Consider the following 14,120-nt stretch of genomic DNA (forward strand, 5'->3'; position numbering starts at 1 on the left):
AATCATAAATGATAAAAATTGATAACTGATAATTGAATAATAAAAAAAATTTTTTTAATTGATTGATAATCGTGGAATTGGATGGTAGTAGATTGAAAACAGTGACAGATGAAATATAGTATCATGTAGGTAAGAAGATATGTATAATATAAGATATGCAAGTAGTGTCTAGAAAACTGAAAAAATAAATAAATAAATTGAATCTACAAATTGAACTATAATTATAGTTTTAAATCCTCCTTTTGTGCCTGTTTTGAATCTATTAGGTTGAAAACTGTAAAAATTATATGTTAGTCATCTAAATAATTATTTGTTTCTGTGCATTAACACCAACTCCAACGAGGACATTCAAGTTGTTTTTGTTTTTTTAAATAAGGATGAGATTATATTAAAACCAGAAAACATTGTTTTAGAATATTATTAAGTTTATAATTACTATCGTATATTCATTCTTACATTTTAAGCAATGATAGAGTCTGTAAAAAGAACTTTCTTGAATATGTCACACTTCCAGTTGTAAGGATTGCCCATTTTCTTCAATTTTATGAAATTATTTACTTTATTCTCATCTGTTTTTGTAACGATCTTCTTACATTATCTGTTATTCTGTAGAATCTGTTTTTCACTTATTCTAAGAGAAATAAATTACATGAATAAAATTTGGGGAATAATTAAGAAAGTAATATTTTTGGAGTGAAATTATTAAACTTGTTTTTTAACTGAAAGTATTCCTGAAAACAAACATTTTTAACATTTTATGACAAAATATGGAGCTGAAGAGTTTGTTTGAACATGCTAAGTTCAGGAACTCCTGATCCAATTTGAAGAATTGAAAAAAAAAACTATTAAAAATGGTTTCAATTATTTATTAAAAAACGTTTTGACTTGCATAGCAGATCTTCATAAGTGCTGCTGTGAACGGCTGTGTGCATCCTGATCGTTTATTCTTTGGAGTCTTAATTTGTTTTGATTATCCTTTTTTTTTTAGTTAGCTTTGTAAAATATGTATCAAGTTTTGAAAAATTTACAAAAATTTTTTTTTTTTTTATTGATTTACTTACTCAAGTATTTTTTTTGTACAGTAACGTGAGTAGTACGGAAGATAGTAGGACAGTGGTAGAGGTTACACGGAATGAAAGCCATAAAATAGAGTCTACTTTGACCAAGACAACAGTGATTTCAACAAATGAATTGCTGCATGTGACGTCTCCACCGACAGAAAGTAAGTTATATTTTATGCCTATTTTTTATTTAAAATATTTTCTGTTAGTTTTAGCATGTCAGACTAAAATTGATGTTTTCCTGATTGTTTATATTAGTTTATTTTATGACATGCTCTTTTTTTAAGCAGTTATTTTTATTATCCTTTCATATATGAGAGGCTTTATACTGAAAAGTATGTTATTCCTTAAAGTTATTTTTAATGTAAATTAGAGTAAACCTTTTCCTTCATTTACTATTATTATTTTTTTAAATCTGTTTGCTGTTATAAAATATTGCATGATCTGTGTAAATACTAATATAATATACATGTTTGCATGCAGCAACTGTTTAGGTAAGAATATTTCCTTTTTTTTTTTCTTTCTTTTTTTAATAGATATTTCTGATGTTTATTTGTTCTTTAATCCATTTATTTGGTTTTAATTATTACTTTTTTTTTCTTTTAATTTTAGATTTATATATTATTCAGAATAAAAAAAATCACTTAAGTAAACCTGTTTAGTACAATTTAGGCTATTTTACTTCTAGTGTAATAACTTTGTAATATATTTCTTGAAATTAAACATTTACAAAAAAAATAAAAAAAAATAAATGGTTTACTTTTCTTCATATCAATAAATTTAGCGAATATTGTTTTGTATTGTGCTGAAATTCTATAACATTGCTTTACAAAGATATTTGAGTTATTGGATTAAATACTTTTCCTTCTCAAAATTACACTAATATACTCACTGAAATTTGAAGTTTCAACCCTTTATGTGCTTCATACTGTGTAGCGCAGGACCTGGGTTCAAACTCGGCTGTGGCAGATAATTATTTATTCTGTTACTGTAGCCATGAGTCAACCCATGGGTTCAGGAAGCTCTATGGGGTCCATCTAGCCTCATAAAGTGGGCACCCTTAATTGGGAAAAAATCTAGCACTTGAGCATGATCATGAAAAAATCACCTCTTTGTACAACCATTGTTCAGGGTACACCATTGTACATCCTCCTAAAGTACTGAGCCCCCCCCCCCAGACCCATGGGTTGTAGCTAAACAGATTTTCTATGAAAAAAATTCATTGACTATACAAAGCTATTATATATTCCTGTGTAAGGAAGGGTTGCTACCTAAATTTCTTTTTTAAATTCAAGGCATAATGTGTTAAATAGCATTTTTTATGTTTAAAATATATCCAGTATAATTTAAAGGAAAATTTTAGCAGTGAAAACAAATTATTGGAAACTTAAGAAAATCTTTTGGAATTTCATTAGATCATCATCATATCCTATTTTATTTTCAAAATTATCATTTCTAGGCAGCTTTCCACAATCTTGTCAACTTTTGCGAAAATCGCTAGCATATGGCTTTTATTTTGTATGGCGCAGTGCTAAATATTTTACCAAGCAACATTAACTGAGCTTTTTTTAATTTCATTAACTTAGCTGGTTAGTTTTAGTGGTTTATTATGATTTTAATTTTTATATGTTATAATAGTCTATTAGTTAAATAAATTCAATGTGATATTTTTTATTAATACACTAATTACCAAGTCGTTTATGCGCAATTTTATTTTCATTTTTTCATATAAGATTTTCCTGTAGTTAAGTACCACAAATCTTAAATCCCAGAATATTGAGGGATTGCTTGTATATCCAAGACCCCAATCTTCTTGTAGGTTTACCCTCAAACTTAACCCAGTTAATATAATTTTATCTAATTTGTGAACTTTAATTCAGTTTTAATTCTTTTTTTTTATTCTTAGTATGTCCCTGCTTTCCTTGAATTGCAGCATATCTGATTAAAAAAAATTGTGATTTTATTTAGAATTGTACTTGTTCTAAAGATAGTACATAGTACCTTAGACTGCGGTTACTTCCTTTTCTGAGGTCAACCTATAGTCCTTCCTAAAGCTATTAGAATTTTTTTAACTCCATTTTATGGTACAATCTATGGAATACCTCAAACACTAAATGAAAAAAAAAAAAAAAATTCTTGCTACTATTCAGGCTAAGCAGTGATGTATGTTTTTGTTTAGTACAGTGATGTTTTTTTCTTGTATTTTATTGTTTTTAATCAAAATATGATTTTATTGTTTGTATTTGTTTATATTTAGTTTTGTGTATTTATATTTCTACAATCCAAAACGATAAATTCAATGTTCAATTAATACCTTCTTAGTATTATTAGTATATTTTTTTAAGTTTATTTGGAAGGTAACAATTATTCTATGAAATTTTTTTTTTGAAAACTTACAAAATTAAAAACTTGTTTATTGGCTTTCTTTTGATGCTACGCTAAATAGCTTCAATAAGTTCGAAAAAAATTAAATTTCACCGTAATTCAGATTTGGAAACTGATAATTTAAAGTCCCCCTAATAACGCAATGCTATCAGAATTTGGCAGTTTATTTATAGAAGCTAGCTTTGAACCAATGTATACACGAAATATGAGGCATTCTGTCTCCTCTCCTTCCCTAGTTCAAAATTAGATCCACTTAACAATAGATCTCATATAAGCTTGGGATGTTTAAATCACTGTTGTGTTGGAATGTTGAAAGCACTGACTGTTGAATGCACTATCACTCCCTTTTGAAAAGAAAAAAAAATGTCTAACCAATCTTCAATCTCCATATATGACGAAAAAATCATCTTATTAATGACGACATTTAATCTTGTATAATCTAAATTTTTGTTACTTAACTCGTTTAGTTTATAAACCTTAAATATCTATTGTTATTTATGGCTTATGAAGAACCTGAGTTTCACCTTAGACTTTGAAAATCATTTTTTCATTTCACTACTCACATTAACTTTATGAATATAATGTACTGTGTACATACTGGTTATAGGTCCAGGGGTTCTTGAAGTAATTTAAGAAACTTCAATCCGAAAAAAAATTGCATATATTTCACTCTTACAATATTTGACAAGACAGATAAAATCTTCAAACACCAACCAAAAGTACATTTAAAACAAGCAATTATTATGCCTAATTTTTCTTATATAACAAAAGTAACTAATTTACAAAATTAAAGAATTAAGATGCTTACCGCTGGAATCAAACAAATAAAAAAACATAAGACTGAAAGCATGTTGATATAAAACAAATTTACAAATCCACATGGAAACGTGCTACACTGGCAGGCCACGCGTGGTAATGGTAAATACATACTCTCCTTCCACCGCCAGCCCCAGTGGCATAGATGAAGCTCCAAACTTGCTTACATCTAACCTATTACCATACTTGTTAAGAAAAATATTTTATCAGCTTGAAGGGCGTTCACCCATTCACCTTTTATTCACTATTCATTATTAAGTACTAGCTTTTATTATGTTAAGATGCATTTTTGTTTCTTTTGTTTTTGTTTTTTTTCTACTTGTCAGTACTAAAATCGTAAAGCAAACTGGATTAGATGAGTTATCTTTCTCATTTCTCTAATAAATCGTGGATAAAAAAACTGTTACTCTCTTGAAGTAAAACAGTCATCAAACCATTTGAATAAGATGTGAAGCACTGTTCAGCAGATGCAGTGTGTGTGCCATCAATGTAAATTAGTTATAAGTAGATGGATTCATGTCTGACGAGTAAGTCAACATGTAAAAGTAGCCAAAAAAAATGTTATTTTTTATATTTTGGACTTTTTTCGTGCAAAGCTTGATTCAAATCTATCATTTGTTGTCAATAGCATTCAGTATTAATAGTTTTAACAGCTCATAATAGGTCACACCCTCCTTATCCCACCAAATACAAACCATTGTCTTCCATACTTAAGACTTTAGCCTCCCAGTTGATGTTGATGGTTCCTCTGCAGTTACCCATGGTCTTTTATGCCTAGAATTCTCAGGATATATTTACTTTTCATCACCAATCACAACTGAATGGAGTATTGTCTCTAGTGAGAAAATGTTTATTTTAGTGTTTTTTATTTTGCTCTCTTTTATTCAGTTTATGTGAAACCCATTTTCCCAATTCCTGGATATTTTCCATGACTTTCAAATTTATGGAGAAGGCTTCTTATGTTACATTTATCAACAACATAAGAAGGTTACATTTATTTGATGTGCAAGTTGTTGCGTTAAAAAGTCATCTCATTATACAATGTTTGCAATTAGTCTTCAAATGTTTTGTATGATCTTGCACATTTTGTGTAAACTACGCAAAGCAAAGCACTGGTTTACCAAGAGTATGCTCACCATAAGCTTCAACTAAAATTTTCTGTGGTTATGCTACATTTTTCTTCAAATGGTTATAGAAACTCAATTCTGTCTGTAAATTATAGTTTCTAGGGACAAAAATCGACATGTTCAATTCTATTAAAAGCTATCTGTTCCATGAAACTTGTTTAGTAGTGAGTTGGAAATCTTTATGAGATATTAAAATAATAAAATGGCTCCAATTATGTGGTTTGATGGTTACTAAATTGACAAGTTATCTGTGCACAAATTCCATTTTCGTATTTATTGGCCTAATATAATACCTAATGAAATTGTGCTTACAAAAATTTGTAGAAATGAAATATTATTATCAAATCCAGTTTGCTTGGTGATTTTTTTATAATTATTTATTTTATTTTGCATTTAGTGAGCTATTGCTGTGCATTAATCACACACTTATTTTGATTTATTAATTGATAAATACACTGTGCATGTAATTTATTTTTTATGTATTGTGTTTGTATATTAGAAGTAGAAAGTAGAAATAGAAGTGTATTTTGTGTTTCGTATAGCTGATTCTGGAGGAGAGGACAGTCAGCAATCAGCAGTGTGCCAGGTACATTCTGCACCTTCACTCTTTTACTATTTAACCCAACTTTATCGATGTACTGTTGTAGTTTCAATGTGATTAATTATGTTCACTGTGGTGAATGGTACTGGTGTTCTGTTTTCTTTCCTATCCTCTATGTATTTTTATCCTCTTAAAGCAGTCTTATGGATCCACTCATACAGCCTTGATTAATATTGGGCGATAACATAAGCTTCTAGCATTTTTAAACTACTGAAATTTTATGCTTTTTTTTTTAAATGTGTAATTAATTAAAATAATTGTATCTATGTGTGATGAAAATAATTATGTTCTTTGCCTCATTTTTAAATTATATCTTGAGTTTTTATATTGTTTATTTCCCTAGTGAAATGAAGTTATGGCAACATACTTCCTTCTTTCATTTATTCGCAAAAAAAAAGAAAAATGATAAAATACTCGTAGTATTTTAATTAAAGAAATTATAATGGTAATGGGAACGATACATTAATGGAGTCCCTACAGCACTTTGGTTCAGAAACATTGGCTTTTGTAATGAAAGTTTTTTATTTATTTTTCTCTTTGAATGCTTTCTCTTATATTATAGCATTGATCGAAAAAGTGTCTGGAAAATTGAAACTACTGGAAAAATGATGAGACTCTGATAAATGTTTTATTCAAAATTTCTCTTAGAAAATGCTATGAATTTATGTTAAAGCTGTATATTTCTTACCTATTTCCTTTAAAATAAGGGAAAGGCAGGGGAATTTTGTCATCATAGCCTTCTTTTTATCTCATGTTCTGAATTATAAACTTTTCTTTTATATCCCATTTTATTGCTGAAAGAAAAGGTATCATGAAGAATAAATCAAAGTTTTGGTAAAATAATTTAAATACAAGAACTAGGTTAAAAGTTTAAATTGGAAAGGAATGCTGATCCATTACAATAGCATTGTTTTAGTCTTACGTAAACACTATTTAGTTTTGAAAGGTATAATTTTAATATATTAATTTATGAAAAGAATTTGGCTTTTACAATTTTTTTTTTTAAAATAACTAAGTTTCTATTGGTATTTTTGATCACTGAGAATTGGTAAATAAATCTACTCTCTATTTAAAAAAAAAGAACAAGTTAAAATATTCTGAAATTTTTTTTTCAATAGCTAAATAATGACGTTAGTTCATACCCTACTTATGTCTAATCGGTATCATTCTTTTCTGAATCCATCCATCATTAAGTATCATCGTTTTTTAATTGCACAGTTATTTATATAATTTTTTCATTTCAGTAGTAGGAGCTTTAATTTTTCTTTTCATATATTTTTTAAATCAATTAAATTTTTTCTTCTAATTATACAAGCTTTTGTATGCTATAATTGTTTGTTTAAAATAAAAATTAATCTTTTTGAAACTTATGTTTAAAATATCTCAACTACTACAAGAACCAGAAATTCATCTGTATTAAAATGAAAGTAATGAAAAAGAAAATGAACAATATCATAGATTTACTTGTTAAAAATTAAAACATAATTGAGAGAAAAGGATTGGTTCTAAAGTTTTGACACTATTTTTGTATTATTGCTTTCTGCCCCCTTTAAATAATTAAACTTCAAACCTCTTTTTACTTCCTGATTCTATTTTTCCTTCCTATCAAATCACTGCTTATCGTTTAATTCCTTTAAAACAGTTATCAGTGCATCATTTACTTATAACCATGTCTTCTATCCACTCTTACCCGGTTATTAAATTACTACAATTATATAGCAATAGTTTATTTAAAGTGATTTTATATTTTATATTTATACCTGAGAAGAGGTCAAATGATCAGCTATATTGGGCCCTTGAAGAATCTTATTTTGAACAGGCATAAAAATGGAATATAAGTTACAGTTTAATTTAAAGTATATGTACAATTTTGTTTTTTAAGTGAAGATGATATAATGCTGTAAAAAATGCTTTTGAATATCTTTTATCTTCAAGAAAAATATTGGTACAAAAAAAGTTGAAGAAATAATAAAGTATAATTTTAAAGAACTGAAAACATTATTTAATGATAAAAGAATTTTTTTTTTTATAAGAACATTAAAAACCTAAGAGATCACTATGCAACGCTCTTAAAAAATATTATTATTTTTTTTCTTCGACTAGTTATAACTTTTTTTTATTTGAAAATATGCTAAGTAGGGCTACAGAATAATATCACTCCTCGATATAGTTATCTACACAAATTTTTATTATAACTTGTTTCTGTTTCTTTATTCAGCCTCAGACAAAAAATATTTCCCTCCCTACCCCTGCTTTGGGTTTATCATTCCTTCCTTTTATGTTCGCTCTAAATTTGCAGATTAAATTTCATTTTATAGCTTATTCTATTTTATCAACTTTCTCTGTGAGTTTTAATCAGGAATAATTCATCAGATAAGTTATTCTCTGATTAATTTTTTCATATAAATTTTTAAAATTAAATTAATGTGCTTTTGGTATAATTTTTAATGTGCTTGTTTGTTTAACACTGAATGAAAAATAACTTCTTTTTTTTTTTTTATTAATGCATAACCTATTTTTGTGGTTATTAGTTGTTAACTACATCATCAAGTCTTCTTCATGTGCATTAAAAGTAGGAATAAATATTAATATCATATTGATTGGCTTATTCTTTATGTTAATGAAGTTATATTAACTTATTTCTCTGTCATATAAAAATTTAAGAAATCAGTTGGACTTCTGCTTTTTTTTTTTTTCAAACTTGCTTAATTAATTGATTATTTTTGAATTAAAGTAAAAGACTAATCATTATTTTTTAATAATAACCTGATAATTTTTGATAGAATTGTTATCCGAGAATATTTTATGACCGATACTCTTACCCTATTGAGATTTTTTTCTATGTTATTTCCAATCTTTTACTTAAAAATTGAACTATTGATATACACCCTTTGCAACTCTTCTTTCCTCCATATGTCAAATTTTAGTGTCTAAAGTATCTTATTGTTATGTGTATTACTTTTAACCTTTTTATTATTAATATATATATTTTTAATTATAGTGGTATATACATATATAATTTTATAAAGTGAGAATAAGTTTTCATTCTTTTCATGCATGTATGCTTTTTTGGAGTATCGTATTGTAGAATGAATCTGCTCCTATGTATTCCTAAGTGTAGTTCGAAGTGGCCTATCAAGCTGGCTGTAACTTTTGCTGTGCATGTTTCTGTTTTATACCATAATATGCAGGATGGTTGAGTTCAATGTAGAACAATTTTGGAGGTTGGTTCCACTCTTGATATATTAAAAAAAAAAAATAACTAGTAACTAAAAATATAGTTCTAACATTTATCTGGATATTGGAGTTATATCTCTGAATTTTTTTTTTTATTTCTCTGAAAGAACTAACTAATATCATGAAACATTTTTGTTTATATCTCAAAATTTAAAAGAAGAATAAATTATTTCTAAAACACTGACAGTCTAAAAAAATGTTTATAAATACTTTATAATAACCAATTAAAGTAAATTATAATTATAATAACAAATTATAATAGAAAATTAATCACAATGTGTTAGTGAGAATTATTAATTAATGTTTGGAGACATTAATTAAATTAAGTTTAAGTTTAATCTTAAAAATTCTTATACTTTACAACTTTCTTGTAAATATTTTCAGAAAAGATTTAATTTTTAGTTTAATATTTTTTTTATATACAAAGAATTAGTCATTTTTATATTATTAAATAATTTTCAAATTTTGAAAATATTTAAAATCAAGTTCTGAGTTTATAATTTTATAAAATTTTATTGGCAGAAATACAAAAATGAATCTGTGATTATGATGCTTAAAATATCACGAAACTTGTTTAAAATTAGACCACGGCTATCTTTTTTTTTGTAATGGGTGTGGAACAAACCTCTGGAATATTGCTACAATGTGCTAAACCTCCTCGTTGATGTATTTTATGTTTAAAAAAATAAAAGAAGAATTAATACCTTGTTGCCTGTGATAATTACTAAATAAGTGTTATATTCATTGAAGCATGTTTAATAAAATATTGATTTGGATTGTTGAACTTTTTCACCATTTTATTTAAATAAGTTTATCATAGCCATGATTTCAATAACATAGGTAATAGCTTTAAACTATTTAGGAGCACATAACTTTTTTTCAACAAGATTTTATTATTATTATAACCATGATCTTGTAATTGTTACGCATAGTTTATTAATTGTGTTTTTTTATTGTAAAGGTATATAAATTGTTTGATGGGAACAAATTTGTTAAAAAATTAATTTGATGATATATAGTCAATTTCTATCTTATTTCATAGTTTTCAAGTAACATCAAGCGCAATAACTATGTTAACATATTCAGAAATGGGGAATGTTTAAATGTTTGAATGTTCAGAAAGATAACACTTTTAAATTCCTGTATTTAATCTCCTAGTTTATTAATAAGCAGGAATTTCAACTTAGAAGGTAGAGAACATTCCGACTATCCTTCGTATCTTGGCAGTGACTAATTCAAAACTTTTTGAATAACTTCATTATTAGTCTGCCATTAATTTTTTATTGGTCAATATCCAAGAATACAATTTACAAATTAGATCTATTGGAAGTGTTCCTTGTAACATTTTTGCCCGACAATATATCATTTGAGGCCATCTTGTAGGGATCATTCTTATTAATTTAATATAATAAATTATTTATAAATGGTTTTGAAAATAACAATGCATAATTTTGCAAATGTCTATAAAATGTTAAGATTTTTAAGATTAATTTCTTGTTATAGGTACGTAAAGCTCCACTTGCGAGAATGGAAGATATGGACACAGATTCAGTTCCCGCTTGATGGAGAATTGTTTTTAAGAACAAATTTAAAAGAATTATTTATTTTTTTATATATATATATATTTGTTGCTATTTAGATTTAAATCGAGAAGGTAAACACTTTTGCACCTTGTACATATCCACACTTTTTTTTTCTTTAATTAAACACGTGTGATAATACGCTCGTTTAAACCTAATGGCACTAGAAGCGATTATGCTTTTGTTTTATATTTAATATTCCCCTGAGGTCCAAACTTTTTATATAAGATTTTTTTTATTTGATATTGACAATACTTGCTAACTTAATGAACAAAATGGCAGGCCGTGAACTTAAGCCTTTTGTCTCAAATTTTTATAAAATTATATATAAAATATGAATATTTATAGAGAGAGAGAGAAAGAGTATAATTATTATTGAGGAAAAAAAAAACTAAAAAAAGAAAAAAAGGTGGAGGATGTTAAACTTTATTGTTAAGACTAATTTAGCTATATTTATAATGAAAAGAGTGCCTGAATTAATATTATATAAAAGAGAGTTATTGTTATTTTCTTTTATTTACATATCTATATAAATTATAATTGTTTTTATGTATGTATACAAGTATATGTATGTAACCTATAAACATGTACTTACCTACACGCATAAATTAGAAGCTGCTCTATTGTATCTGCTTGATTCTATATTATATTATAAAAAAAAATCTTTCTAAGCGTACATCACCCTAAAGCATTTGTATTTATTAATATAAAACAGAGAAATCGCTTTTAACCGGCAAAATAAATATTTTTATTTAAAGTTACACATTTTGTTTATTCTTTGTCATTTTATGTCCTCTAATTTGGTGAAAATCAAGTTGATAGGAGGTAGGATCTTCATTACTTGATATATTATTTCAGTTAGTTTGTCTTGACTATTAGTGCCATAAATGTTTTTATGTTTGGGCTGCCTGAATGCCACACTAAACATCAGAATGAAATCTTATCCAGATTTTGGAAAATGGTTTCTTCTTTTTTTTCCACCCTTAGTATGATAAATTTGAATTTTGTTTCAAAAAGTATATTATTAATCAGGTAAAAATACAGGTACATCAACTTCAAGCGATTCTCTCAACATAGGGTCTTTTGAATGTTGAAATCTCACTGAATAATATGTAATACTATTTTGGAAGTTTTATCAAAAAAATCATTTCTTGCCATGTTCACTAATAGTAAGTTTACAAATTTCATTCATATCAGTTTTTCGTTTTTTAAAGATGTTCTGGTGTCAAATAAAAATATGTTAAGTTGATGCTTCTTTACTAGAGACCTTTCTAAGAGCTGATTGCCATTGAAGGGAAAATATTAAAAACAAAATCTCGGTTATAACTGAAAACTGTGTACATATTTTTTAATTTGTTATTTGTCCTATAGGTAAGTCATTAATTTTCTTTACGATTATTGTCCTTAAAGAGCTGTTAAATATAATTTGTGAAAACCATTCTTTATTTAATTTAAATTTTCCACATTCAATAGGTTCTGTATAACTACTGAAAAAGTTTCATCCTTTTATCATATTTTTCAGAATATATTTTTATTTGGAAAATTTTAATTAGAATTACAGGATATACTTCTTTTTTTAAAAAAATATATAGGCAATTGTTATATTTGTGTCTGATCCTGTTTCTTGGAAACTGACTTAAATAAAATTCAACTTAAGTCAAGCCTCAACAAAAATATTTGTGCACCCATAATGCTATATTTTGTAGCCTTTAGTTCATCTGCACTATTTTTTATATGATATGCACTTATTTATATATTTATTTTTTCCTTTTTGAAATTAACATGATCTCCAATAAATCTTTAAATAACAAATGTATTTGAATTTTCATTTTTTGTTATATTTTCACTACGTTCCTTTTAAAAAACCTAACGAAAATCACCCTTTATAAGAGCTGATTGCCATTGAAGTGAAAATATTAAAAACAAAAAGTATTGCTAAGTAAGAAAATAAAGAATTTAAACAAAATATTCCTATTGTATATAGATGCACTGTTCATTTATATCAGATGTGATTTTTTTTTTTTGAGAAAGAACTTTGAAAATGAAGTGATTTTTTTCATTAAATTCATGTCTGTTATGAAAAATCAAACAAGTTTCCTTCTTACTTATCTATTTTTTCTATAGCTTTTTTAACATTAATTTATTGGTTTTGTTTTTATTCTTAATGAGTTTTAACAGCCGTACTATTAAAAGTTCTGTTATATTAAAAAATCAACTTTATTTTCATGCAACGTAACTTTTAATTATGTTGAAATTAATAATTCACGAGGACTCATAATGTAAATATTAATAAAAATGCTAAGGTTGTTTCTTTAATTCCATGAAAAGACATTCAAGTGGTATCTTCAGTGAACTTGCCTAAAACGAAGTTCCAGACTTGTTTAGTTTATAACCATAGAGCAATGACCCTGACATAAACTATTGGGGAAACGGGAAAGTAATGTCATATTCTTATATTAAGTTCAAACATATAAAATTTTAACGAGTTTTTATCTTTAATCAAAGATGTAATCACCCTCATTATCAACAACCTTTTGCCAGATGTGTGCAAATTTTCAATGGTAGATCGATAAAAATCAATTGATTTTGGAGCAAAATATATGGAGATTGCATTTTGGATTTGCAAATCTCTTGTCACTTTGGAAAGTGTTAAAGTGATCAGAATAAATGGAAATCTGATAATGCACCATCGGGCGAGTATGGAGAGTGAGGCACCAACTACCCCCATTCATTAATTTTTTCTATAGTTCATCTTGCACAATCGTGTTGGAGAATAATGGCTTTTCTATTGACAATCTTTGGCCACTTTTCAATTGAAGATTGATTTACAAGGTTCAAAGTGAACAAGCCGATAATACTCTACCTAACACACAAAAGGGGTTTATTGAGGTGTTACTATGAACCTGTCTTAGCAGTACTTCATGATGAATTATTTCGAGAGAACCACTACTTTTTGCATTTGGATTATCACAGAGAACCCATTTTTCATTTCCAGTAATCAAGCGATCAAAAAACACTTCTGCATTGTGCTGTTGAAGCAATAAGTTGCATGTCGTGGATTTGTTCTCTTCAAAAAGATTTAAACTTGGAAATCCACCTTTGTCATTTATGAACGTCTAATGCATTTGGATAAGCATTGCAAGTGATTTTGCTAGTAGCTGTTGCTTTATTACCTTTGGGAAAATCAAAAAGCATGAAATGCCGGAATGTACCTCTTTTGGTGTTAGGCTCACCATTTCATCCAAAATTTAAAAGATAAAATTTAATTTAATCATTTTTAACTAAACAAGTCACTACAACCTAAGAGTGTCTT

General features: G+C 26.9%; 1 protein-coding gene across 4 annotated transcripts in view; it reads left to right on the forward strand.

Moving 5' to 3' along the window:
- The window catches only part of l(2)gl (LLGL domain-containing protein l(2)gl), a 50,520-nt gene extending 38,952 nt beyond the window's left edge, over window positions 1-11,568 (forward strand). For 2 of the 4 annotated variants that reach the window (XM_014429976.2, XM_024359844.2), the window contains exons 22-24: window positions 1,083-1,222; window positions 5,932-5,975; window positions 10,731-11,568. In XM_014429976.2, the coding sequence (XP_014285462.1) occupies window positions 1,083-1,222; window positions 5,932-5,975; window positions 10,731-10,790 (244 nt within the window). In that variant the 3' untranslated portion in view covers window positions 10,791-11,568. The remainder of the gene's footprint in view (window positions 1-1,082; window positions 1,223-5,931; window positions 5,976-10,730) is intronic. The other 2 variants (XM_014429978.2, XM_067049234.1) reach the window with 1 other exon arrangement.
- The last annotated feature ends 2,552 nt before the right edge of the window (window positions 11,569-14,120 follow it).

The sequence above is a fragment of the Halyomorpha halys genome, unplaced genomic scaffold (assembly GCF_000696795.3).
Source record: "Halyomorpha halys isolate HHAL.00 unplaced genomic scaffold, Hhal_1.1 Scaffold844.1, whole genome shotgun sequence".
Lineage (NCBI taxonomy): Eukaryota > Metazoa > Arthropoda > Insecta > Hemiptera > Pentatomidae > Halyomorpha > Halyomorpha halys.